The sequence below is a fragment of the Schistocerca americana genome, chromosome 11 (assembly GCF_021461395.2).
Source record: "Schistocerca americana isolate TAMUIC-IGC-003095 chromosome 11, iqSchAmer2.1, whole genome shotgun sequence".
Classification (NCBI taxonomy): Eukaryota; Metazoa; Arthropoda; class Insecta; order Orthoptera; family Acrididae; genus Schistocerca; species Schistocerca americana.
Window position 1 is genome coordinate 30,698,948 of NC_060129.1, and position 27,816 is coordinate 30,726,763.

The 27,816-nt window shown below is 43.0% G+C and overlaps 1 protein-coding gene across 5 annotated transcripts in view; it reads left to right on the forward strand.

Annotated features, from left to right (window-relative positions):
* The window catches only part of LOC124553964 (zinc finger protein 708-like), a 123,907-nt gene that overhangs the window by 64,503 nt on the left and 31,588 nt on the right, over positions 1-27,816 (forward strand). For 4 of the 5 annotated variants that reach the window (XM_047127979.1, XM_047127982.1, XM_047127978.1 and 1 more), the window contains exon 5: positions 23,816-23,853. In XM_047127979.1, coding sequence (XP_046983935.1) covers positions 23,816-23,853 — 38 coding nt within the window. Of the gene's footprint in view, positions 1-4,135; positions 4,413-23,815; positions 23,854-27,816 lie in introns of those variants that run through there. The other variant, XM_047127983.1, reaches the window with a different exon arrangement.

The following is a 27,816-nucleotide window of genomic DNA, read 5'->3' on the forward strand; positions in this document are numbered from 1 at the left end:
AAAGGAAGCAGGACAGTCAAAAATTGATATGGCCTGATAGCTTAGTGTGAATCGTTCGGTTGTTTCTTGGATGTGGTGACAGTTCATAGCGACAGAAACTGTATCCCAAAGTGCAGGGCAGGGCGGATCATGTGTGACTTCAGATGAGCAGACTGTTATTTGGCTGTAAGCTCACAACAGACCGCCTTGTTACTGCACGACAAATGTCGTGTGAGCTCCTGCATCTGCTGGGTGTGTTGTATCAAGGCAAACTGTGTGCAGATGGCTTTGATAGTGACCTTTGTCAGAGACCTGCTGTATGTGTACCTTTGACACATCTTTACAGAAGGCAATGTGTAGAATGAGCAGGCACCTTGCTTGTCACTCAGGGCAGGCTGCCCTGTCTTGTGTTTGAATGTTGGACCTCGTGCTGCATTCTGCGATATCACTGGGTGTTGCAGGCATGTGGCATAGGCTGTGATAGTGGGACAAGAATCATGTAGTATACGAACCGCTGAGTATTTCTCCACTCCAGACTGTTTAAGGGTTTAAGGCATGTATTATAAATACTTCTGTGGTGGGAAGTGGGGAAAAGCTTCCATCTAGCAAGTTGCAAGATTGGCTGTTGCTATACTATGCCCAGCTGGCTCTGCTTTGCAAAGCAAGTAGGCCATGTTTTGCTTTGTAATTCATAACACTCTCACCCATCTGCAGGTGGCTCTGTTTCAACTCACTTCTGCTCTGGCATATTTTTTGACCATTTATGGTCGATATGCTACATTGGCCTTCTTCTTATCAAGACTCTGTCCCTCGGGTTGACCAAACCATACTACCCATTACACCAGAGCTACTGGCGACCAGTATTTCCAGCCTTATTTTGCCTCTTAAATATCATTCTACAAATTAGTTACCTTAACTCTTTCACGGAATGTTATACATTTCCTTAGATCCCCTTGTCCTACACCTGAACTCAACCACCATGGAACTTACTTCATTACTATGCTTCTTGCACAGTTTTTTCTAACTCTATACTCCCTACTCAAAAGCAAAAATAAATCTATTATTCTTCATACTATATCACTGTGCATTCTGCTTCATTCTGCTTCTTTTATGCTTGTGTTATCCAACCCAGTGTAATCTGAACTATGGCTGGGTCCGAACTCAGTCGTGTTCTTTGTCTTTTATGTTCCAAAAGAACACCAGGCTCAGCAGAACAAGTGCCACTGCAGTAGTTGGTATGACAATAGTTGGTGTTGTCTCTTTCAGGTGCTGATTTTCACAATATGAATTTACATGCTACAATAAGGTTTCCAGGGAGACTGGTCCCTCCTGTTGGTTCTGCAGTGTGTTTGTGGATTACATTAATTCTGGACCTACAGTTTGATTCAAGCTGATTAGATTTGTGGTGGGTGGTATTTCCATGGGGTTCCTCTGCCCAGTACATATGCAGCTCAGAAATACTCAAGGGAGTTATCTGTGAAATCATGGCAGACAGGCAGAATTAGGCCCCATTATGTTGCACGTTGTTCCACTTAATGAGAAAGCATGTACTTTCCATTCTAGTCTCTTTGCTGATGTACCCCTCTGCTTCTTGAAACAACTAGCTGTTACTACCATCTTGACAAAGCTAGAGTACAACCATTGTGCCTTGACCTGCTGAAAGTACAATTCTGGCTTGACCATTTCTTTATTGCATTCCTTTTCCTCATTTGTCCCATTAACAGATTCACTGTACAGTAATCCTGCTCCACTCATATTACCATACCCAGACAGACGGTGATTTTTTCCCAGTGGCATTTTTGTAATGTTGCTTCCTCCATTTCTACTTATCTTCCTTTGTCTTTTGCAGTTAATAACAGTTGCTGAGATTTTACTCTTACAAATTTCCCCACTACTTCCCTCTTAGAGTTACGTACAAATTATGTAGCACTCATGATGTGCTTGTTTCCCTGCTACTGTTACAGAAATGTAAATGTAAACTTTTCTTCCACCAGTTCTCTCACTGATGGTGTGTCTACTCCAAATTAATGGGCAATTATTTGTGCTCAGGTTCCAAAACCAGCATCAACTTTGGTGTTAGTTTCTTCTATACTTTCCTTGGACCCTTATATACTGACCATCTTGTAACAAATTTACTCCTAGCTGAAACGCTGTCTTCTATGGACTGCAATCATTTTATCATTACTACTTTCCTGTCTAAGACTTCTACTTGGGTTTGTAGTTCCCTGATATTTTGAGTAATATGTAATACTGCTACTCTTCTGCTTCAGCTATCTGCATTGCCATGCTTTTACTCAGTTTCATGCATAAGTTCAAAGTCAAATTTGCTTAGTCTTGCTGCCCATCATGTCAACCATTTTAATGCCACATTATCTGTTATTACTCTAAATGATAAAATTTGAAATATTTGAATCTATAAATAAGGTTAACATCTCATTCTCCATTCTGGGATAATTTCATTCTGCAGAATTCAGCTGCCTTGAGCGTAAGCTACTGGATGTTCTACACATTCCACCTCTTCTGATAACACACAGCCTGGTGTGTGGTTTTATGCATCACATAATAAAACAAATTCTCTATTAAAATCTGGAAATGCCACAATTGGACTGTTTTAGTTAAGCACCAAAGTCATGAACCATGTGGGATGGATCTGGTGCAAGGTGAGGTTCAGCCAAAATAGTTTCCTGTCCAATTAAATTTGTGATGCTTGAAGGTGGTGTGGAATGCAAACTAGTTATATGGTCTGACCACCATGTTGGGCAGAACAATAACTGAAGAGTTTTAGCATTTCATTTCTGTCTGGTCAACTGAAAGTACTGTGGAGAACCACATAAAAAGTTTCTATGTTCGAGTCGTAGTTTCCTACCTTGTGACAGGAACTTTGCAATGATCGAGGAAATAAGTGTCAAAATTTTGGCTCCTTTAGAATGGAAGCATGTCAGTGCTTAGGCCTGTGTAGAACATTCAAAACTGACTTCAGGGGGTGACGGAAGACTTCAAGGGCATAGGATCCATTGAGCTGGTTCACAAAACGCCACCAGCTTTGAAAATTACTGGTGTGCTCTGGTTGAAGTTATGCAGTGACGATCATTCAGGCATAAGCATACTTCATCCATGTGAAAGACATTTTACTTTGAAACATGGTTGTGCACGTGAAGTAAAGAAATTCTGATGCCTTGCGGTTTTTGGTTGCTTTACAATGGGGTACTGAAACTTGTAAGGAGAAGAAAAGCGATCTATTGGATGTGACGAAATACATGGAATCAAAATACGGGCGTTTTATGAGAACATGCAGTGTGCCATCTGAGTGTAATGTGCCAGATATGGGTCTCAACTTGATAACAAACTCATGTTCTATAGCTTTTTAAGATCAAAGTAATCAGTTTACAATAAATATCAGTTTGTATCTTGTTATAAATTTCTTTTAAAACTTTCAGATTCTAGGCAACCTTATCATTACAGTAGAGAGAGTGATCTGCTGTAATGCTGTATATCAGTTGCTATACACTCTTTCCATTTTAATAGTTATTTATTTTCTAAAACCTATCCTGAGCGCAATTTTAAAAAGCACAACCAACTATTTTCAACAGTCTGCATCTGCAAACAGTACATATCTGCTATAATATTAATGGTTTTATTGATTTCCTAAAAACTCCAAAATGTGCCATACAGCATTATTCATGCACATGCTTCATTTTGCTATGATTATGTGCATCTATCAGGTGACATTGAGAATATGATTGATTGGTGACTTAGTTAATAGAAAACTTTTATGGCCTCTGAGACATTTGACAAGCTGCTGGTAGAGAAGGAACAAGTTCAGTGTAATATGAGCAGTATTGTACAGCCATCTCATATGATCCAGTTGCCCTTTATTTCTATTAAGTGGCTACACAGTAGAAAATCAACAGAAATTGATCATCTCAAAATCTGTCATTTTGATGTTGGTGCTGGTACTGAAAGGACAAACTCCATTACAAAATTCTATGATGAAATTGATTTGGAAGGACTAATTGAATATTTTGACCTTGTCTGTTATCTTCAGTTTGTGTGCCAATAGCATTACTGACTCTGTGAGCTGACCCCTTACTTGAGAAAATTCACTCAAGATGTATAATATTAATGTTCTGAAATTGGTCCTATGGTGTGTTTTCAGGCTGGTGAACAAAGCTGATGGTGGAATGTACCATGCATAGGTCAGGCCCATCCAGCACTGAGTATATACCCTGATAACACCACCAGCTGTCTGCTGTAGATTTTATCAGTCAAGCAACATCTAAAAGTATAAAGTTAGGCATATATTTCAATAGTTAATGCATAAATAAACAAGTTACTTAAACGGATGTTAAATGCAGTGGAAAGGAAATAATAAGGAAATGTAAACACAGTGGCAAAGTTAAGCTGAATGCTCTATGCTGTCAGTGTAAGACACTCCCCCTGCGGGTCCGGGGATTAGAATAGGTCCGAGGTATTCCTGCCTGTCGTAAGAGGCGACTAAAAGGAGTCCATCCCCCTCACGGGGGTAGTTAGCGCCTGCGTCCGGAGACGGACGGTTTCACGACCTATAATCGTGGTCTCTTTGGTTTTTCACTTCTCGTTTCTTCCTTCCTTTTGTTGGTTCCTTTCCTTGCTCTTCTCCACTTCACTGTCTTCCTTACTCTTTCCCTTGACTTCTCCTTGCCTTCTCATTGCCTTTTTCTCCTTGCCTTCTCATTGCCTTTTTCTCCTTGCCTTCTCATTGCCTTTTTCTCCTTGCCTTCTCATTGCCTTTTTCTCCTTGCCTTCTCATTGCCTTTTTCTCCTTGCCTTCTCATTGCCTTTTTCTCCTTGCCTTCTCATTGCCTTTTTCTCCTTGCCTTCTCATTGCCTTCTTCTCCTTGCCTTCTTCTCCTTGCCTTCTCTGGTCTCCGCCTCGGCGTTTGAGACAGTCTGTCCTCTTTCTCCCTCTCTCTCTTCTTTTTCCTCTTCTTCCTTCCTCCCTGTGCGTGTCTGAAGGCCTACCCACGCGTTCGCACGCGTAGCCGGTGACGGGGTAACGCGTAAGTCCCCGCCCTGGGTAGACATGTAAGGCACGCGCGTACCCCCTGGTAAAGGCCAGGCCCGGGGAGGGGTGATTGCCTGAGCTGATACCTTCTGACCATGCCGATTGGTCCCTCCGTCTGTTTCTCGGGAGGTGTGACCTGAGGTGTAAACATTCACCTAAGGCGGGAGTGCCCTCTGAGAGGGTCCCCACAAGGAAGGAGCGCGCCATCGGAGACGCTGGCAATCATGGGGGATTCCTCCGCAATGGATTCTACTCCATCGCTTTCGACTTCGACCCAAAAACGGAAACGTGACCAGCCAACAGTGACAAAAGTACTACCGCCTGCCCCACAGTTCCTCGTAGTTTCTCGATCTGAGGACGGAAAGGATTTTTCCTCTGTCAACCCTTTCGTCATTCAGAAGGGCGTAGATGCCATAGCCGGATCTGTCAAATCTTGTACCAGGTTGCGTAACGGTACCTTATTACTAGAAACTGAGAGTGCCTTTCAGGCGCAAAAACTGCTTCGGGCCACACTCTTGTACACGTTCCCTGTCCGGGTGGAGGCCCACCACACTTTGAATTCGTCTTGTGGTGTAGTCTATAGTAGCTCCCTCGACAGATTGACTGACGAGGAGCTTCAATCTTTCCTCGCTGAGCAGGGTGTGACGGCTGTCCATCGGCTCATGAAAAAGGTCAACAATGACCTTGTACCGACCCGGACACTTTTCTTGACCTTCGATAGTGTTAAGCTGCCATCGCGCATCAAGGCGGGCTATGAGGTTATTTCTGTTCGCCCCTATGTCCCGACACCTACGCGCTGCTACCAGTGGCAGCGTTTCAATCACACTCGACAGTCTTGCTCCAATGCGGCTAAATGTGTCACTTGTGGCAGGGATGCCCATGAGGGTGACTGTCCACCTCCGTCTCCTCGTTGTGTGAACTGTCAGGGTGACCATGCCGCATCCTCCCGCGACTGTCCTGTCTATAAGGAAGAACGCTGTATCCAGGAAATTCGAGTCAAAGAGAAAGTGTCCACCTCGGCTGCTCGCAAGCTATTGGCTAGTAGGAAGCCCACGCTGCTCCCAGCGGGGAAATACAGCACTGTCCTCGCCTCTCCTCGGACTACCCGGGAGGTAGCAACCCAGACATGCGATCTGACCTTCAGCACCACGGTCGTCCGTTCGGCCAGTGCTAAGATCGCGCGGTCGACGTCTCCTCTTCCTCCCGTCACCCCACAGACACCAGCCACTTCCTCAGTTTCTGCTAAGTCGAAGACCCCGAAGTCAGATGCACGGACCTTCAAGAAGGAACCATCCCGTGCAGACTTCCTCCGTCCCTCGACCTCCCAGCCTTCGACCGGTACTTCCACCAAACGTCCTTCTAAAAAGGCACATAGGAAGCACAGTTCTCCTTCTCCGCCGCGGCGCCTTTCTTCTCCTGCGCCACCCAGCGGTTGCCGCCCTAGGCCGTCATCCGTTTCGCCTGGCCGCACCGCTGGTAGCCGAACATCTGGCCGTTCACCGGTGGAGGAAGCTCCCCCTCCCGGCCATCCTCCCGAGATGGCCGATGACCCTATAGACCCAATGGACGATGACTGTCCGCCTCCTGATAGCAGCGGCAGTGCTCGCTTGAAGCCAGGCCCTAAGCGGCCTTCGAGGTGACCACTTCTATCATCTTCCTTTTCTTACGATGGCACTTATTCACTGGAATATTCGCAGCATTCGCTCCAACTGAGAGGACTTGAAGTTGCTGCTCCGCTTGCATCGTCCGCTCGTCGTAGCCCTCCAGGAAACGAAGCTACGCCCATGCGATCAAATTGCCTTGGCACACTACACCTCTGTGCGTTTTGACCTACCCCCTGTGGTAGGTATCCCAGCTCATGGAGGGGTTATGTTGCTGGTCCGGGATGATATTTACTACGATCCCATCACGTTGCACACCGGCCTGCAGGCAGTTGCCATCCGCATTACTCTCCCAACTTTTACGTTTTCCTTTTGTACCGTTTACGCTCCATCGTCATCTGCCGTTACCAGGGCAGACATGACGCAACTTCTTGCTCAGCTACCTGCACCATTCTTGTTAACTGGAGACTTCAATGCCCACCATCCCCTTTGGGGCTCTCCAGCATCCTGCCCGAGGGGCTCCTTGTTAGCAGACCTTTTCACCCAGCTCAATCTTGTCTGCCTCAATACTGGCGCCCCTACTTTTCTTTCGGATACATCTCACACCTATTCCCATTTAGACCTCTCTACATGTACTCCCCAACTTGCACGCCGGTTTGAGTGGTATGCACTTGCTGATACATATTCGAGCGACCACTTCCCGTGTGTTATCCATCTCCTGCAGCGTACTCCCTCTCCGTGCTCCTCTAGTTGGGCCATCTCCAAGGCAGACTGGGGGCTCTTCTCTTCCAGGGCGACCTTTCAGGATCAAACCTTCACAAGCTGCGATCGTCAGGTCGCACACCTCACGGAAGTCATTCTCGCTGCTGCTGAATATTCCATCCCTCACTCTACTTCTTCTCCACGTCGCATACCGGTCCCCTGGTGGACCGCAGCATGTAGAGACGCTTTACGTGCTCGTCGACGTGCTTTACGCACCTTTAAACGCCACCCTACAGTGGCGAATTGTATTAATTATAAACGATTACGTGCTCAGTGTCGTCGTATTATTAAAGAAAGCAAGAAAGCCAGCTGGGCTGCTTTCACAAGCACCTTCAACAGTTTTACTCCTTCTTCTGTTGTCTGGGGTAGCCTGCGCCGGCTATCTGGCACTAAGGTCCACTCCCCAGTTTCTGGCTTGAAGGTCGCGAATGAAGTCCTTGTGGCCCCTGAGGCTGTCTCCAATGCCTTCGGCCGCTTTTTCGCCGAGGTTTCGAGCTCCGCTCATTACCACCCTGCCTTCCTCCCCCGCAAACAGGCAGAGGAGGCTAGGCCACCTGACTTCCGCTCCTCGAATTGTGAAAGTTATAATGCCCCATTCACCATGCGGGAGCTCGAAACCGCACTTGGCCGATCACGGTCCTCCGCTCCAGGGCCTGATTCTATTCATATTCAGATGCTGAAGAACCTTTCTCCTGCGGGTAAAGGTTTTCTTCTTCGTACATACAATCGCATCTGGATTGAGGGACATGTTCCCGCATGCTGGCGCGAGTCTATCGTTGTCCCGATTCCTAAGCCGGGGAAGGACAAGCACTTGCCTTCCAGTTATCGACCTATCTCGCTTACCAGCTGTGTCTGTAAAGTGATGGAGCGAATGGTTAACTCTCGATTGGTTTGGCTGCTCGAGTCTCGACGCCTACTTACCAATGTACAATGTGGATTTCGTAGGCGCCGCTCTGCTGTTGACCATCTGGTTACCTTGTCGACCTTCATTATGAATAACTTCTTGCGGAAGCGCCCGACCGCGGCTGTGTTCTTTGATTTGGAGAAGGCTTATGACACCTGTTGGAGGGCGGGCATTCTCCGCACCATGCATACATGGGGCCTTCGCGGTCGCCTCCCTCTTTTTATTCGTTCCTTTTTACTGGATCGACAGTTTCGGGTACGTGTGGGATCTGTCCTGTCCGACACCTTTCGCCAGGAGAATGGGGTGCCACAGGGCTCAGTTTTGAGCGTCGCTCTCTTCGCCATCGCGATCAATCCAATAATGGATTGCCTCCCAGCTGATGTATCAGGCTCCCTTTTCGTGGACGATTTTACCATCTACTGCAGCGCGCAGTGTACACGTGTCCTGGAGCGCTGTCTTCAGCGTTCTCTTGACCGTCTTTACTCCTGGAGTGTCGCCAATGGCTTCCGTTTTTCTGCCGAGAAGACGGTCTGTATTAACTTCTGGCGCTACAAAGAGTTTCTCCCACCGTCCTTACGACTCGGTCCCGTTGCTCTCCCAATCGTGGAGACAATCAAATTTTTAGGCCTTACCTTTGACAGGAAACTTAGCTGGTCCCCACATGTGTCATATTTGGCCGCCCGTTGTACCCGTTCTTTAAATGTCCTCCGTGTTCTCCGTGGTATGTCGTGGGGAGCGGATCGAACCGTCCTACTTCGTCTATATCGGTCGATCGTCCGCTCCAAGCTGGATTATGGGAGCTTCGTATACTCCTCTGCACGGCCATCCATCTTACGCCGCCTCAACTCCATACAACATCGGGGTTTACGACTTGCGATCGGAGCATTTTATACCAGTCCCGTAGAGAGTCTTCATGCTGACGCTGGCGAATTGCCACTCACCTACCGGCGCGATATACTGCTTTGTCGGTATGCCTGTCGGCTACTGTCAATGCCCGACCATCCGTCTTATCGTTCCTTTTTTGACGACTCTCTTGCCCTTCAATACGGGTTGTATGTCTCTGCCTTGCTACCCCCTGGAGTTCGCTTTCGTCGCCTCCTTCAACACCTTCATTTTTCACTCCCTGCAACCTTTCGAGTGGGCGAGAGCCACAAGCCACCTTGGCTCCAGGCTCAGGTCCGCGTTCACCTCGACCTCAGCTCGCTCCCAAAAGAGGTCACCCCCGGTTCGGTCTACCACTCCCGTTTTTTGGAACTTCGTTCGAAGTTCATCGACATGACTTTAATTTATACAGATGGCTCTAAGACCAATGACGGGGTCGGGTGTTCCTTTATTGTTGGGGCACAAAGTTTCCAATACCGGCTCCATGGCCATTGTTCGGTCTTCACAGCTGAGCTCTTTGCCCTCTACCAGGCTGTTCTTTACATCTGCCGCCACCGACATTCTGCTTATGTCATCTGCTCAGATTCCCTGAGCGCCATCCAGAGCCTCAGTGATCCGTACCCGGTTCACCCTTTCGTACACCGGATCCAACGCTCTCTTCAGCAGCTGGTGGACGTCGGTACGCCGGTTAGCTTTATGTGGGTTCCTGGCCATGTCGGTATCCCTGGGAACGAAGCTGCAGATGCCGCGGCCAAGGCTGCGGTCCTCCAGCCTCGGACAGCTTCTTGTTGTGTCCCTTCGTCCGATTTTAGCAGGGTCATTTGTCGGCGCGTTGTGTCGCTGTGGAATGCCGATTGGGCTGCACTTACCGACAACAAGCTTCGGGCCTTAAAACCTCTTCCCGTGGCTTGGACGTCCTCCTCACGCCCTTCTCGGCGGGAGGAGGTCGTTTTAGCAAGGTTACGAATTGGACACTGCCGGTTCAGCCATCGCCATCTGCTGACAGCTGCGCCGGCGCCGTTCTGCCCATGTGGGCACTTGCTGACGGTTAGACACATTTTAATGTCCTGTCCAGATCTTAACACACTGCGCCTCGATCTTAACCTGCCTAATACTTTAGATGCCATTTTAGCGGATGACCCACGAGCAGCTGCTCGTGTTCTTTGTTTTATCAATTTGACAAACCTCGCTAAGGACATTTGATGATGTTTTTTAGTCCTATGCCTGTCAGTCTGTCTTTTATTGAGTTTTCCCTTTTAGTTGTTGTTGTCAACTTGTGCCTCGCGGTGCATTCTTAGAGTAGTCAGGGCGCTAATGACCACTGAAGTTGTGTGCCCGAAAACCACAAAAAAAAAAAAAAAAAGTGTAAGTATGGAAATGGCCATACTTATAATCAATAACTTGAATTATATAGGTTTACATAGGAAGCTTAAATACTAAATGCAGTTAAATTGTGTGACTAAGAATACTTGGCAGATTCCTCAGCTGTATAAGCTACTGTGACATCAGAACTAAAATCTAAGTTTCAACTATGTGTTAATATAAATTGATTAGTGATGCTGTGTCACTGTCCATCAAAGTACAGAAAAAAAGAACTCAGTTGTGCAAAGTGAAAGTTCTTCAGTCTCAAAAACATAAATGAATGTAATGTAATGAGATAATGCCAAAATCCTGTCATCCATACAATTTTAGTGTGTTCAAATGGCACAACTGGTTGGCTGCCCAGAGACTTCAGTTCAACTACTGTCAAAACCTACCCAGACTTAGCAGTAACTGTTCATTAGCCCAGACTATGTGAGAAACAAACATATTACCAAAGACTATGAGGCACAGCAGCACGGCTTATTTATAACCTCAAGAAACCATACCATGCTAGTCATTTTCAAAACATCATGCAAAAGTAAATTAAAATAAGTGATTGAAAGTACATTGTTTTTATTGAAACTAAACAACTTGAAATACGTACCTTCCTATGCTGGTCACTTTGAAGCTTACCAATCATTCTTGGATAAATATTACATTTAATATCAGTGAAAACATGATAAACTGCCATCATCATGCAACTGTTAAAATAAGTAAATACAAAGAAATATTTCTATACAAACAAGTTTGTCATATCAGATGAGATAATAATTTTTTTCCTCATACATTTTGCTTGAGGTTACTATGTAGCACATACCAATTGAAGTGGACGTCTCTTGATCACACTGCATAATAGTTAATTTGTCAAAAAATGCCTAAACACAAATTAACTAAGGATTATTGATTTGATTTTGGCAGGGAAGCTAAAACAGCTGTGGTCTAACAGGCCACTGCTTGCACCGAAACAGTTTGTGCGGTATTGCTCCCTGTATATCTAGTAAAGGCGACCAGTGACCTTACATAGTGCAAGGAGTCCCTTTACCACATCTTTGTTAGACACAATGTGCTGAAAATTCTATCTCATTGTCTCCAATGCCATGCATTCGAAGATTAGGTGTGATGCGGTTTCTTCACTCTCATCACAGATGGTACATTTAGGGTCTTCTTCCATTGTACCCAATGTATGTAGGTGTTTTTTGAAATTCCTGTGGCTGGTCATCAGTCCAACCTTGAGTTTAATCTCATTCCTGTTTGAGCCCAGGATTAGAGTTTCTTTTAAAACACTGCTTTGGCATCATTATCTTCCCATGTTTTTGCTTATAGACCTTGCTCCAGTATTCTGTGTGCTGTCTTCTAAGCCAATTCTGTAGTTCTAGTTTGATCATAGTCTTGGTGATTGTCAGGACAGGATCCGGTCCAACAAATGGAGTCTTTGCCCCCCATCCTTTCCAATCTGTCAGCTTGTTCATTGCCACCGATTCCCAAGTGGCTAGGGACCCACATTAGGTTTACCCTACTGCTTCCCCGTAGCTCCACTAGAACGCTGACATTTTGCAACCACCTTAGATCTTGGTGGAGGAGCTGCCAATGATTTCATGGTTGCCTAGCTGTCTGAATAGATGTAGATACTACGGTCCTTGTAGCACCTACGTACATTCTCCTCCACACAGGTCATGATTGCATTAATTGCAGCTTGGAATATCGAGGCCAGTTTTCCTAGAGAGATGATGTCCTCCAGGTTTGGGTGAACCCTGTACACCCTGGCCCCATTGCCTTGGTCTGATTTCCACCCACCAGTGAACCAGACAGTGTCCCCTGTATGTTGTCAAAATGTTTTTTCCCACTGCTCCTTGCTTCCAATTATTATATTATAAGGCTTGTTGAAGGTGTTGTGAGTTATTATATAGTCTACCGGCATTTCCCCAGCCATTCCTATATTTGCCTCACTCACTGTTTTAGTGTGTGTGTGTGTGTGTGTGTGTGTGTGTGTGTGTGTGTGTGTGTGTGTGCTTCTGTGTGTGTGTGTGTGTGTGCGCTTCTGTGTGTGTGCGCTTCTGTGTGTGTGTGTGTGTGTGTGCTTCTGTGTGTGTGTGTGCTTCTGTGTGTGTGTGTGCTTCTGTGTGTGTGTGTGCTTCTGTGTGTGTGTGTGCTTCTGTGTGTGTGTGTGCTTCTGTGTGTGTGTGTGCTTCTGTGTGTGTGTGTGCTTCTGTGTGTGTGTGTGCTTCTGTGTGTGTGTGTGCTTCTGTGTGTGTGTGTGCTTCTGTGTGTGTGTGTGCGCTTCTGTGTGTGTGTGTGCGCTTCTGTGTGTGTGTGTGCGCTTCTGTGTGTGTGTGTGCGCTTCTGTGTGTGTGTGTGCGCTTCTGTGTGTGTGTGTGCGCTTCTGTGTGTGTGTGTGCGCTTCTGTGTGTGTGTGTGCGCTTCTGTGTGTGTGTGTGCGCTTCTGTGTGTGTGTGTGTGTGTGCGCTTCTGTGTGTGTGTGTGTGCGCTTCTGTGTGTGTGTGTGTGCGCTTCTGTGTGTGTGTGTGTGCGCTTCTGTGTGTGTGTGTGTGCGCTTCTGTGTGTGTGTGTGTGCGCGCTTCTGTGTGTGTGTGTGTGCGCGCTTCTGTGTGTGTGTGTGTGCGCGCTTCTGTGTGTGTGTGTGTGTGCGCTTCTGTGTGTGTGTGTGTGTGTGTGTGTGTGTGTGTGTGTGTGCTTCTGTGTGTGTGTGTGTGTGTGTGCTTCTGTGTGTGTGTGTGTGTCTGTCTGGATATCCCAGTGAGATTCAGTTTTTACCAGTTTTGAGTCTGCTGCCTTCACATTAACCCAAATGTGTAGTGGAGGCATGTCCAGCATGGTTTCCATCCCAGTGGTTGGTGTGCAGCTAATTCTGCCGGGTATGGTTAAGCAGGCCAGTCTTTCCACCGTAGCAATCTCCTTAGCTGCAACCTGCTGTTCTACATTCTTCAAGCCCTGTAGGAGATCCTAACTCTAATCACCATGGTGTATAGCCAGTGCATACCCTCGGGGCTTAATCCCCAGTGTTTGCCACAAGCCCTTCTGGTACTCACTACAGAACCTTTCCCTTTGGAGCAGATGCTCCTAACGTGAGGGGTCCATGTTAGTTTCTCATCTAAGGTTATCCTAGGTATTTCACTATCCCCTTCACAGGTAGAGTTTGAATGGAAAGCTTTAGATTCCAACTTGAGTGTTGGATACACTTCTTCATGAATGCTACCACAACACTCTTCTTAGGATTAACCCTTAGATTCTGTTTAATGCACCAGTCTTCTACAATGTCAAGCACACCTTATGCCATATACCTAACTGTGTCAGTAAATTTACCAAGTATTACCCTGACCAGGTCATCTGTGTATCCTTGGCAAAGGCATTGTCTGGAATTTAGTTCCTCAATGATTTAATTCACCATTAGATTCCACAATAAGGGCTACAAAAATCCTCCTTGTGGACAAACTCTAGTGCTGTTAATTACCATCTTTTCATTCATTACAGTGGCCTCTACCCTCCTCCCACTAAGCATGGCACTAGTCGACCTACATGTAGTGGTCACTAGGTCATGCACTTCTGCTGCTCATATATGGAATCAAAGGTTATGTTACTAAAGGCCCCCGTGATGTTCAGGAAGATGCAGAGGGATGTTTTTTGAAAGCGAAGTGCTTTCTCCACTCTACCAGCAATTTGACAGCTGTCTCACACGATTTACCTGGTTCATATGTGTGTTTGTTTGAATGCAGAGGAGCCCTAGTTAGCCTCTTCTATCCAACATGTACATTAACCAGTTTTTCCAATGTTTTAAGAATGAAGGGCAGACTGATTTGTCTCATATCCTTGGCCTTGTTATGATCAATTCTCCCTGGCTTTGGAATAAAGACAACCTTCACTGCCCTCCAGGCATTGGGAATGACTCCTGCTGCTAGGCTAACCCTGAATAACCTGCACAAGACTCTTACAAGATTCTCTCCTGCTTGTTTCAAAAGAGCTGGAAAGATTCCATCAGGGCCAGGTGACTTGAACAGTAAGAATGTTCCCATCGCCCATTGAATTTTCCTGAAATTGATGCACTCCTTGACCGATTCTCAGTCCTCTCTTCAAGTGCCTGAGAACTATTGTCTTTCAGGGGTCCTGTTCTGGTCTAAGTTATCAGCCAGAGCATACTGAGGAAAGTAAGTTTTGCGGAGCAGTTAGTGTCTCATGTTCTGTCTTTGTACATTCCCGACCCTCCTTCCTCAATGTACCTCCTGGATTAGTTGGTATTCTAGTGAGGATTCTGTGAAGCCTGGCTTGAGATAAGCTCCTCCCCATGGTGGTCACTTTAGAACCTTATGAAATAATCTAAGATAAATATTACATTAAATATCAGTGAAAACATGATAAACTACCATCATATGCAACTGTTATAATAAGTAAACACAAGGAAATATTTCTATACAAACAATTGTCATGTGAGGTGAGATCGTAATTTCATGCTCATTTACATGGTGCTTGAGGGTGCTATGTAGCAGATATGAAGTTCCAATTACAACAAATTGAACTAGACATATCTTGATCACACTGCATAATAGTTAATTTGTCCAAAAAGCATCTAACACACAGTCACTAAGGATAAAGGTAAGGGTGTAGTGTAAATTATGCTGTCTTTTGGTGTAGGGAATTGTGGAGTATATTTAGCTCTGGTCAAATTAACTGAGTAGTTTTAGTCAAATTTTAGATACCCTGGATCAAGTAGAGTTCCAGACAAACAATGCATTCACTGTACAGTTTGATTTGTTGTTTATGCTTGTGGCAGTTTTGGCTTACCAGTAGTACAATTTAGCATTATTGTAATTAGTGTTTATAAAAATCAATTAATGAAAAACTGCTAAAGTTGAGATGCACAGTTTGATATAGTACTGTTGAGTTCAATTTTAATGTTTCTCTGTGCGATATTTGTGAATAATATTTTATAGCTGGAAAGTGACAAATTAGCAGTTGGCTATGCATCTGATTTCTTGAGACATCAATCAGCAGAGTTAGAATATTTGATTTGTTGAATCTTTGTTTATTGCTGTCTCTCACTTATTTTGGCCGCATTCATCTTTTGTTTGTCAATGAGTTAATGATTATGTTTAAATGTGTGACAAAAGTTCTACTTGCCATCATAGCAGTGACCTTGGAAAAGTCCTAAAATTCTTCAAAGATACTAGTGCAAAAGTTAGTTGTCGGCGTTTTCTCACAGGAAAGTATTCCCAATAGATAGCAGGTTATTGGCATTTCTCTTGGCTTGGGAGGAACATAGTTCACCAGAACAAATTTTTAAATGTATAGGTGTTCATGTTTCAATGTTAAGTCGAAAATGTTTGGTGTCAATCCTGTGCATTTGATGTTAGATTCACATTTCTATCTTACTTGTAGTATTTGAAAGTTTGAATGCATGACAAATTTTCAGTTACTTTTTGTTCAAATTAATTTCCAGCACTGCTTACAAAGACTTGATATCATATATTAGGGATTATAAAATTCATTTGAGTCAAAATTCGTGGTTGCCCAATAATGGCCATATATTCAATGCCGCAGGAAATCTATGTATGGTAGTGAAACATGGACAGTGGGAAAACCGGAACAGAAGAGAATCGAAGCATTTGAGATGTGGTGCTTATAGATGTATGTTGAAAATTAGGTTGGACTGATAAGGTAAGGAATGAAGAGGTTCTACGCAGAATCGGAGCGGAAAGGAATATGTGGAAAACACTGATAAGGAGAAGGGACAGGATGATAGGACATCTGCCAAGACGTGAGGGAATGACTTCCATGGTACTAGAGGGAGCTGTAGAGGGCAAAAACTGTAGAGGAAGACAGATTGGAATACGTCAAGCAAATAATTGAGGACGTAGGTTGCAAGTGCTACTCTGAGATGAAGAGGTTAGCACAGGAAAGGAATTCGTGGCAGGCCGCATCAACCAGCCAGTAGACTGATGACAAAAAAAAGGAAATCTATTGGATTCAATTAGCAGCAGTGCACCGATGCAAGAAACTTGAGTTACAGGGATTTACAAACTTGCTGACAGTGTCTCCCTCCTGCCCTGCAATCACAAACCCAGAATGCTGTCTAGCCTGTGATGCATAATTGAAGTCTACAGTGCCAGTGAACTTGAACTGAAAGTGATTTGTGTTATTGGTAACAGAAGAATATTTTCTTTTGTAGCTAGTTCCACAATGGAAAAAATAATGTATTCATATGATATGGACTATAAATAGAAAGTATTAGCATATGCAGAAGAATGTGGAAACACAGCAGCTGAGGAGCATTTCATTCCTCCACCAACAGAGAAAAAACAATTCGCTATTGGTGTGCTAGTAAAGAAGAACTGCAGAACACGAAGGCCAAATGTGAGAAAAGAGGACTGAATACAAAATCGTCAAAACTAGATGATAATATATTGAAATGGATTGAAGCACACCATCTAAATGGTACTGGATTTGCTACAAAAATGACTCAAATATATGCTTGTAAGCTAGTGCTACAGTGGAGCTTAACCAATATTAAGGGTGAAAATGTTTGGTGCTACAGGTTTATGAAGTATCATGGACTTTGCGTGCGAACCAAGACCAAAACGTCATATAAAATGCCATAAGAGTGTGAAGAGAGAGTATTATCAGTCCATCACGGGTTCGATTCCTGGCTGGGTCGGAAATTTTCTCTGCTCAGGGACTGGGTGTCGTGTTGTCCTAATCATCATTTCATCCTCATCAACACGCAAGTTGCCAAAGTGGTGTCAAATCGAAAGACGTGCACCAGACGAGCAGTCCACCCGACGGGAGGCCCTCGTCACACGACGTTTCATTTTTTATCACACTATTATACAACATTGAAAGAAAATCATTGTGGAACTAAGCTAAATAGTGAATATGATGGACTTGATGTGCCAAGTAACAAAATTGTTGCCATGAAAGGTGCTAAAACAGTAACCATAAAAACAAGTGAACATTAGAAATGCAGTACACTATTGTTCTTTCATGTTGTGTTGAAGGTACTGAACTAAATCCAGTGATCATTTTCAAGTTTTATCCAATGTCAGAACCTTCTGAAATACTCCCAGGTGTTTACATACATGACAAGGGTTGGATGGATGAGGCTGGTACAAAATTATGGATTAACGGTGTGTTGGAGTGAAGGGAAGGCACTTCATTGAAGAAGAGTTCTCTTCTTGTGCTAGATCACTTGAGTAGTCATTTGTAAAATTCTGTGAAAGAGAAATTGAGACAGTTAAATACAAATCTTGCTGTTATTGCTGGAGGACTTACTTCACAATTGCAACTTCTTGATGTTGATACTACACTGAAGAGCCAAAGAAGCTAGTATACCTGTGTAATATCATGTAGGACCCCAGTAAGCATGCAGAAGTGCCACAACATGACATGCCATGGACTCAACTAATGTCTGAAGTAGTGCTGGAGGGGGAGGGAGGGAGGGGGAATTGACACCATGAATCTTGCAGGGCTGACCATAAATCCAAGAGTACAAGGGAGTGGAGATCTTTTCTGAACAGCACATTGCAAGGCACCCCAGATACGCTGAATAATGTTAATGTTGGGGGAATTAGGAGGCTAGCAGAAGTGATTCTCAGAAGTGTTCGTGGAGCCACTCTGTAGCAGTTGTGGATGTGTGGGTTGTCGCATTGTCCTGCTGGAATTGCCCAATTCTGTTGGAATGCACAATGGACATGAATGGATGCAGCTGATCACAGGACGCTTATGTACATATCACTTGTCAGTCATATCTAGATGTATCAGGGGTCCCATACAATTACGGCACACACCCCACACAACCACTACAGATTCAACACCAGGTTGAACAGTACCCTGCTGACAAGCAGGGTCCATGGATTCACGAAGCTGTCTCCATACCTATACACTTCCATCCACTCAATACAATTTGAAATTAGATTTGTCTGACCAGTCAACATGTTTCCAGTCATCAACAGTCCATTGTCGGTATTGACAGTTGCAGGTGAGGTGTAATACTTTGTGTTGTGCAGTCATCAAAGGTGCACAAGTGGACCTTTGGCTCCAAAAGCCCATATCAGTGATGTTTTGTTGAATGGTTTGCATGCTAATAGTTTTTGATGGCCCAGCATTGAAACCTACAGAAATTTGCAGGATTGCACTTCTGTGACATTGAATGATTCTCTTCAGTTGTTGTTGGCCCCATTCTTGCAGTATCTTTTTCTGACCACAGCGATGTAAGAAATTTTTTGTTTTACTGGATTACTGATATTCACTGTACACTTTTGAAATCGTCACATGAGAAGATCCCTACTTCATTGCTACCTCAGAAATTCTATGCCTCATCGCTCATGCTCTGGCTGTAACACATTCAGACTTAATTAAATCTTAATTACCTGCCGTTGTCGCAGCAGAAACAGGTGGTTGAGACCCTTGTCGTATATAGGTATTGCGGACTGCAGTGTCACATTCTCTTTGTTTACATGTCTCTGTCTTTGAATACGATGGCTTAGACCAGTTTCAGTGCCACTTCAGTGTATTTAAGGTGTATATGGAAGAGGATTGGAACAAATGGATGATGGATTAAGCTCAACATGAAATCATGACAAAGGGGGTCTTATAATGATCTACAAACAAATAAGTGTTTCAGTCAATAAAGCTCTTGTGATCTAGGGTGAGAGAAAATATCACAGTTAAATCTTTCATGAAGGATGGCATAAGTAATGCTCTCAGTAGTAGTGAAGACCATCTTACATATAAAGAGGACAATGATGTGGAGAAAAGAGGAAGTCCAGATATTGAATTTCAGTGATTTTAAAGGTCGTTTTGGTTTTATAAACTGAGAAATTTGTAGGCTGACTTTGCAATTTGTTGATAAGAGTGGTAAAAATGTACTTTTCTTAAAAATTGCTTGAAAATTAAAGTGCACTTTAGTCTGGAAAATATGGTAGTTATTTTATTTGAATGCATTTTGATTTGATCTGATGAGCTCACATAAAACAATGTACTCAAGGATTGTTGCTGCTGTCCAGAGAGTCATCAGATTGTGTATAGTGATCTGCAGAACAAAACTATTTGTACTCTGCCACTGTTGTTTACTATTTGCTCATTTCATCTCACCATGGGTCTAAATACAGTTCTACTACAGTAACACTTAATGTTTTATAGAAAGCATTAGTTTCACTTACATAAACATAAGTGTATAATAGAAAAAACTGCCATGAGTAATTGAAAAATATGAAATTATAATCTATTAAGTACAAGTCTACATATTGTTTAAATAAGGTTACGTTACATCAAGAGAGATGTAATTCTTTTGACTGAAAAGTAATTTGTAGGTCTCACTGTATAAGAATAAAACTATTTTGGGATCTGAAGAACAAATAACTATTTGGTGCATACACATGGTCTTTGATCACAGCTGCACATCAATTTGGCATTGAATCCACAAGCTTTTGTAATTCGTCAATTGGGAGTTCTGACCATAGGTTCAATAAGATACCAGCAAACTGATTCTTGTTCTTCTATCATGAACACATCAATTCAGTGCATATCAGAGGCATTCAGCTGGATTTAGATCCAGGCTTTGGCTTATGCACCCAAAAAGTTTGTTTTTGGTCTGAAAAGAATTGTTTTGAAAATAGGCAGAGGTGTGTTTAGAATCATTGACCTACTGAAGTATCCAATTATTTGACATATTCTTTCTTCTACATGGAATCATACTATTTTCTAAAATGTGACTGTACTGGAAACATCCCCACGTTAGACCTGTCTTTGGCATTCTAAGTTCGAGTTTTCCCTCCAAACTCTATCCTGTCCCTAATTTTTGAATTTGAGTGGGTTTATGTCATTTATCAGGTAGATCACTTGTTATTATGTGACTTTTTACAGTAGACTTGTCAGCATAGTTCATGATGTTGCTTGAGATCATGCCTAAAATGGTGCTGTTTCTTGTGGTGCAGCAGCTGATTGCTTACAAATATTTCTGTCCTTCTTCCTCGCTCTTCTTCAAGCATGACCTGACCTTGGTTCATTGATTATTTCCTGTTCTTGCCATTGACTGTGCACACTTGTTAGTGGTTGTGATATGCCATATTGTATAGCAGTACTAGACTGCTACCTCCCAGTCTTCAAGACAAGCAAAACAGCTTGTCTCAAATCAAGCAAGTGTTCTGTTTTGGTATGCTTCTAATTCTCTACAAGTAAACAATCACGTAGTGAATGTGTGAGAAATAGTAGTTAATGAATACCATACCATCAAGGCAAGTTATGTAATTTTCAGCTAAAGGAATATATACTTACATTGTTATTGTATCATCTTGTTCGTTCACTAGATACGAAACCACAGCAGCGTGAAGCTCTTTATGGAGTGACACTTCCATGTGTTTTTCTTTTGTGACTGCTTGCAAGCAGTACTGACAGCATAACAATGAAACTCAAAAATATTTATGAGCACTGCTGTAGCTTAACAAAATACTCCGCATACTGTTGTCAGCATATTTGCAGAGACTCTTTGACCTCCTTGCTATAATTTGTTTGCAATACATACACCATCACTATGCTTTCCTGGTAAGGTATTGCAAGAGTGGAACAAAAATAATATTTTTTTGTCCTGCTCCAATACAGGCCAGCTAAGGTTTTACATTTCTTTATGCTACTACTTCATCTGTACACTTCTTTCTTTCTTTCTTTCTTTCTTTTCTTTCTTTCCACACACCTGATGTCCAGTTACTATCTTGTCTTCTTGGAACTATTTTGCTACGGAGAATTTATCAACTCAATTCTGTTTCTGTATTTGGTTTGATTCAATTTCTTGCTTATTTATACAAGTTCCTTATAGTTCTTTGTGCACTTCTGTAAGCCAATGAGTTATTTTTTTATGTTTTTAGTACTGCTGCACAGTTTTTCTTTTCAGTATGCTAAGACTCATTAGCCTTCTTTGCCAAATTTTGTCTCCAGTTATTTTCCTACATATTTGTCTATACTTCTGTATTGCTTATGAATTTAAATGTTTTTGCTGGTGTTCTGTTTCCAAATATCTTTTCTTTTATGGTAATTTTCACTATCTTTTGTTGATTCTAAAATTAGTATTTGTGAAACAGATGTGTATTCTGGCCAAATGACTGCCTTGCAAGTCGGAGTTTTGGCTACATGACTTCTTCTAGATTCTTAAATTTGTCTTCCCCTGTTACTCCCATACTTCGTATTTGATTGGGATGTTGCAGTCCTGTTAGCCATTACTGCTTCACCGCTTCTTATCAGAGGAGATGAGTAGTAATGATTTTCCTACTGTTTCTCTTCCTATCTGTTTTGTGCTTTCTCTACACTGTCAGTATTGCTAAGTTATCTACAAAATTTGAACAGACAATTTTGACATTATCCATTTTCTAAGTAGTATTCGACTTCTGGTATTAGATTCTGACAACTGCTTCATCTGTTCAGTGTTCACTTGTTAAAGTATGGTCTGAAAGAAGAATGGTGTTAGTCCATTGCCTTAGCTAAAGTCTGTTCATATCTCAAATGAGACTGAAGTTCTTTTAATAGGACTCGTGTTGTCCTCTGTATTTCAGATTCTTTAAGAATATTGAATAAAAGCAGTCCTGCTTCTAAAATTTTACAAATGTATTCCAATAGTATTCTGCTCCTTTAGTCTTATCATTTTGCCCTTCATAGGACCTTGCTGTCCTAAGCTATCTCTGATATATCTTGCATTTTAGAATTTCTGCTTTTGCTTCCTACTTGAATTTTCATGGAATTTCTTTGAATCTTCTGTGAACATAGTTATCAGTTATTCTAGGCCGGGAATCTTACTTTTATTATTCAGTGGTAATGGTCAATGTCAACAGGTCTGACTCTGAAATTAATCATATTTTTGGAATTGTGCTTTGCTATTGGCACATAAGCTATCTGATATTCCCAAATCATGTTATTGTTGACTTCATATCTTTTTGGTGGTGTATGTGGGGGTGGGGGGTGTTCGCTGCTAACAATTTTGCTAAATGTCATTTTTATCATTTTTCCTTTTTTATTACATCCACAGTGAGGCAGACGTTTATAAATGAAAAAATTTCTCCCTGGACTGTTACAGAATGTATTTATTCAAAATTGTTAATTTGGCAGTTGTACAATTCTCAAGTAATAGCTCAGTGTGACATAGGAATGCTTTGTAATTCAGTTTGAGAACACTTTCTTTGTGTCAACCATGTTTACAAATTCCATATTCATTATAAGACAAGTGTCTTTGTCATCTGTATTCCTATACAATAGTAGTACTTCATGTAATAATTTCCATCAAAGTCATGTCATACTGCACATCTTGATTTCCACTCCCCATGCGCCAGATGTTACATTTAATGGCTTTGACTTGGTTCATAGTAAGCTCTCACTTGAGAATGGCATAAGTCGTAATTCCAGTTGTGAATAAATACGTTTAATAGCAGTTTAGGCAGAAAATGTTCTCACCTCCATTCTGTACCAGTTTGAGGATAAATTTAATAAAATTGATGATTGTGTACCTCTCATTTACATATTAAATTATTGCAGAGAGAGTCTTTCTGGAGGTAATGGAAAAATTTGGTACCAATTGCAACATAGATTTGCCATTTATGAATACAGTCCTGGACTAGTTTCATGAATTTTTTCGCTGTGTTCTCTGCAAAGAATCTACAGTTCTCTGAACGTGGTATTTCTTCATCTGTGAATGTACTACTTTGTTGTGCCAACTTTAACTTGTCCATTTACAATGCCTGAAAGTATTTAGAGCTTGCCAATATTTATTAATGTTTCTATATTTAATCGTCAAAGCCTGTATGTAGTTTTGGATGTGAACTTAAGGTTGGGTTTAGAAGTCACTCCTCACCTCTAAAAGTTGGTCTGGGCTGCCCAGAGCACAAAGGATCAAATGTGTCACTTCTGATGATCGATTAAACTGTCAGTGAATGGCAGTTTTCGTAATACGAAAAAGTAAACGAAAATTTCACCCAAGGTGCAAGTGCATGGCAGATTAAAGATTTTTTGGTCACTTTTCTTTGTGAAGTGTTGGAGGAAGTATGATTACAACTCAATTACTGGCTTGTATTGTTATATACAGTACTGAAGACAAAGGGAGAAAATGAAGAGTGAATTCTTACTACCATTCTGTTTCAGTAACTGCAACACTTTATCATGCTCCTCTAATGATATTTTCAAGCCTCACTTACAGCATTTTGTGGACCAATCACATGTTGGTGGGTGTTAGTATAATGGTATTTATTTACTGTCTCATCATTTGTAAATCACTTTACATTTCTTGAAATGTTTCAGGTGGAAACCTCAACAAGATACACATATGATAGTGCAAGGTAAGTTTTCATAATTCATTGCAGAACTTTTTGAGTAATATGAATTTTTATTTATTTATTGTGATAGTACTTCAGATATAAAATGCACTACTGTAATTATTCAGTATTACTGATAAGCAACAACATTACAAGGCAGTATGGTCAGTAATGCTATTCTCTGCAACAACCATTATGTCACTGTTCCTAAATATGTAGAACGAATGTCTAATATCCATACAGGAAAACAAAAGTTCAGGTGGAATGTCAGCACCTGTATTGGGCTGAATGTGGAATGTTGCATGAAAATCACTGAAATTCAATAGATTCATCTTGATGAGCACAAGCTAATATACTGCAATCGAAAAGTAAGAAGGAAGGGTGAGTGGGTATATATCCAAAAATTGGAGCTGATTCCTGGCCTTCCCGATTAGTGAATATAGTGTTGAACAGCTCTTTCAATGCTGTGCCACACTGGTGCTCAGGAAGCACACAAGCTCATAGTGGTGATAGTGTACAGGCCACCATCAAGAAGAATCTTATGTATCTGGTGCCACTTTCAGTAAGGTTGTGAAGACTTAACTAGTGAATCCTCATTCTCTTTGTTTCTCCTTCATCCCGGTGTGTTCCTGAAGGCTGGCCCATTCATGACACACATTACAGGTGACAAGGTAATGCATAATTCCCAGCTCCTGGTCAACAGGTAGGGTTCGCACATACACTCTGAAACAGTCCATGCCTAGAGAGGGGTAACTGCCTAAGCTGTTACCTTCCCAAATCCCAGTTGGTCCCTCTCTCAGGAGTTTGGGAGGTGTGACCTGAGGTGTGAACAGTCATTTACGGTGGGTGAATCCCCCCTCTGAGTGTGCCCCCCAGTTGGAAGGAGCGTGCCATTGTAGATGTTGGCAATCATGGTGATATTTTCTTTTCTTTTTTTGCAGTGGCTCACCATCTTAGTGCGTGTCTACTAAACATAAACAGAATGATGCTAAAGATTTGAAGACCCTCCTAACCGCACCTCGGTTCCTCACGGTATCATGTACTGCAGGTCGTCCGTCCTTTGCTACAGTTAATGTGTGCATTATTCTGAAAGGTGGTGTTGCAGTTGCAGGCCCTGTGAAATGCAACTTTGCTTCTGTAGACGTATTGTGATTCTCAAGCTCAACTGCTTACAGCATCACATATCCAGAGCTATCCTGTTCGTGTGGAGAACCATCTTACACTGAACTCTTCACATGGTGTTCTTTACATTCTGATGCTTGATGGCCTCACCGAGGGAGAAGTCCACAGTCATATCTCTCATCATGGCATCACTGCAGCCCATTGAGTAATGAAAAAGATGGATGCAAACTTAATGCCCACATACATTCTTTTTCTACAGTTTGCTCGAGTATTGTTTGCCTCAAAGATTAAGGCAGGCTATGAAGTCATCACGGTCCAACCTTACATTCCAAACCAGACGAGTTCCTACAAGTGTCAACATTATAATAAAACACGTATCCTGTCGAAACATGGCCAAATGTGTTACTCTTGGCAAAGATGCTCACGAGGGTAGTAATTTCCTCCTCCTCTCTGCTGTATCAATTGTAATCCCATGAATTTCCCGTGTGTCTTAACGAGTGAGCCATATAAGAGATCTGAGTGAATGAGATCAAACTCCACTTTGTCACTCACACTTGTTAGCTAGTCAAAATCTGTGAATTTTATGATTCGCATTTACAGTACCGTTTTTGCTATGCTATGCATAATGGAGGATTTGCCCACCCAGACTTGCGACCACAATTTCAGTATTGCAGTAGTGAAGTCACCCAGGTCACAGTAGCATCCCCATCTCCTCCCACAGCTGCGCAACAAGCCATCTGATCTTTGCCCTGGTGATAAAGTAACCTGTTCCACAACTGTCAATCTGAAAGGACAAAAGCAATACTCCCACAAAGACTTTGTACAGCTAAAAAACATTTATCTGGCAACTAGAAAGTTCTAAGAAATCATACAAAAACATCCAGTCTTCACCTTCCTTGACTAAGATATCCTCTTCAGTGGTGTTGGCACATATACCTTCACCTGCCTGACCTCCATTTTGCTGGTGCCCGCTGCCTACCAGTTTTCTGCCATGGAATTCACAGGATGGCTCAGGGAGAATGCCAGTATGTTTGTAGATCTCGTGGAACAGGATTCTCCAGCCTCTGCCCCTGTAGCAGTGAATTTTTGAAGATGGGCACTCAGCAGATACCAAGGTGACTAACCTTCATTTGTTCCCTCCTCCCCAATCCTCATTATGACTTCTCCAATGGAACATTTGTGGCATTAGATTGAGCCAAAAGGGATTACAGCTGTTCTTGGAATTGCAGTGTCTGCTTTTTTCTGCTTCCAAGAATAAAAATTGTCCTCACAACCCCTTTGACCTGTCATGTTTCTTCTGGTCCACTTTCACCTTTCCCCCACAGACAGCATTCCACCTCATGGGGGAGCAATGTTGGTCATCGATCTCATCGAACACTTGACTGCTAGCTATGGCAGTCTGCACTTTTGTTCCCCATTTCCCCATTTCACCTTTTCTCTTTTGTAACATCTACACTCCTCCGTGATTTGGTGTTACCAAGTTGGACTTGGTCCAGCTCATTGGTCAGCTCCCTCACTCCTTTTTACTGCTTGGTTAGTTTAATGCCCACCATCTGCTTTGGGGCTCTAGGAGAACCTGTCAAAGAGGTTTCGTCTTAGCTGACGTCCTGAATCCTCTCTCATACCAGTGAAACAGCCATGTTCCTTTCAGATTCCATGCACATTTATTACCATTTAGACCTCTTGTTCTGCACTGTCCAGCTTGCCCGTCATCTCGAATGGCCCATTCCCTCTGACACATACTCAAATGATCACTTTGTGTGCTGTCTATTCAGACTCTCACCCCACCTGAGTGCAAAGCCAATTAGCAGCTTTCTAAGGCCAACTGGAGGCTTTACTCATCCCCCTTTACACAGCTGTGATGACCAGGTAAAGTATCTTCCAAAACTTATCCTTACTGCTGCAGAATGGTCCATGCCATGTACTTCAAGTTGACTTTAGCATGTCCTGGTCCCTGGTAGACTGAGGCATGCAGCGACGTGTTTCACTGGAGCACGTCCTGTGATGGTGAGTTATATTCATTATGAAGAGAGGTGTGTGCAGTGTTGTCACATGTTTTGGGATACTAAAAAACCTACCTGGATGTTGTTTATTAGGTATTTTAAGTTTCGCTCCATCTTCTGTTGTGTGGAGAAACATTCATTGGCTCTCTGGGGCCAAACTTGATTCCCAAATTCCTGGTATGACCATGATGTCAACTCCCATGATATCTCCAACACCTCGGACAGCTATTTTAGAGAGATTTCAAGCCCCACCAACTATAACGGTGCCTTCCTCCCATGTGTAGAGGACAAGGGAGTTATTGTTAGGAAATACGGTGCGAAATTTTGATTTAGTGTGTTTCAGTGCGCGATGCACCAGCCTCACGGCAAACAATGGATGAAGGCTGGCCAATGCGTTATGCAGGTGACGCAGTTTTGAAATGAGTGTTGGTATGTGTGTACGTGTGCAGCAGCCATCAGAACGCAGTATTATCAGAATCCTGCAGGTGTGGGCTGCGTGTGGCACGGTTGCGTTAGCCAACTCATCGAGAACCTTCTAATAAACATGCCGCTGTGTAACTGGCGAATTCAGCAGCGGCCTGCACTATTTAAGGGCATCAGAGGTGGGCGCTGGCATTCGGTTCGACCGATTGGGCATTCGGTCGCTGTCGCTAGCCGCCGCGTCTGCAGTGGGGTGAGCTGGGTTGGGCCTCATGCCGCTGACCTCCTACCGCCTACACAGCTGCTGACAGTGTGGCATCGCGTTCCCCGGACTGCATGCATCAGCATGTCTCTACCACGACACGAGTGGTGGAGCTGAGCTACCAGAAAATGTATTGCAAGAACCAACAATAAATAGGAAGATTGCTAAAAACAGCCACCT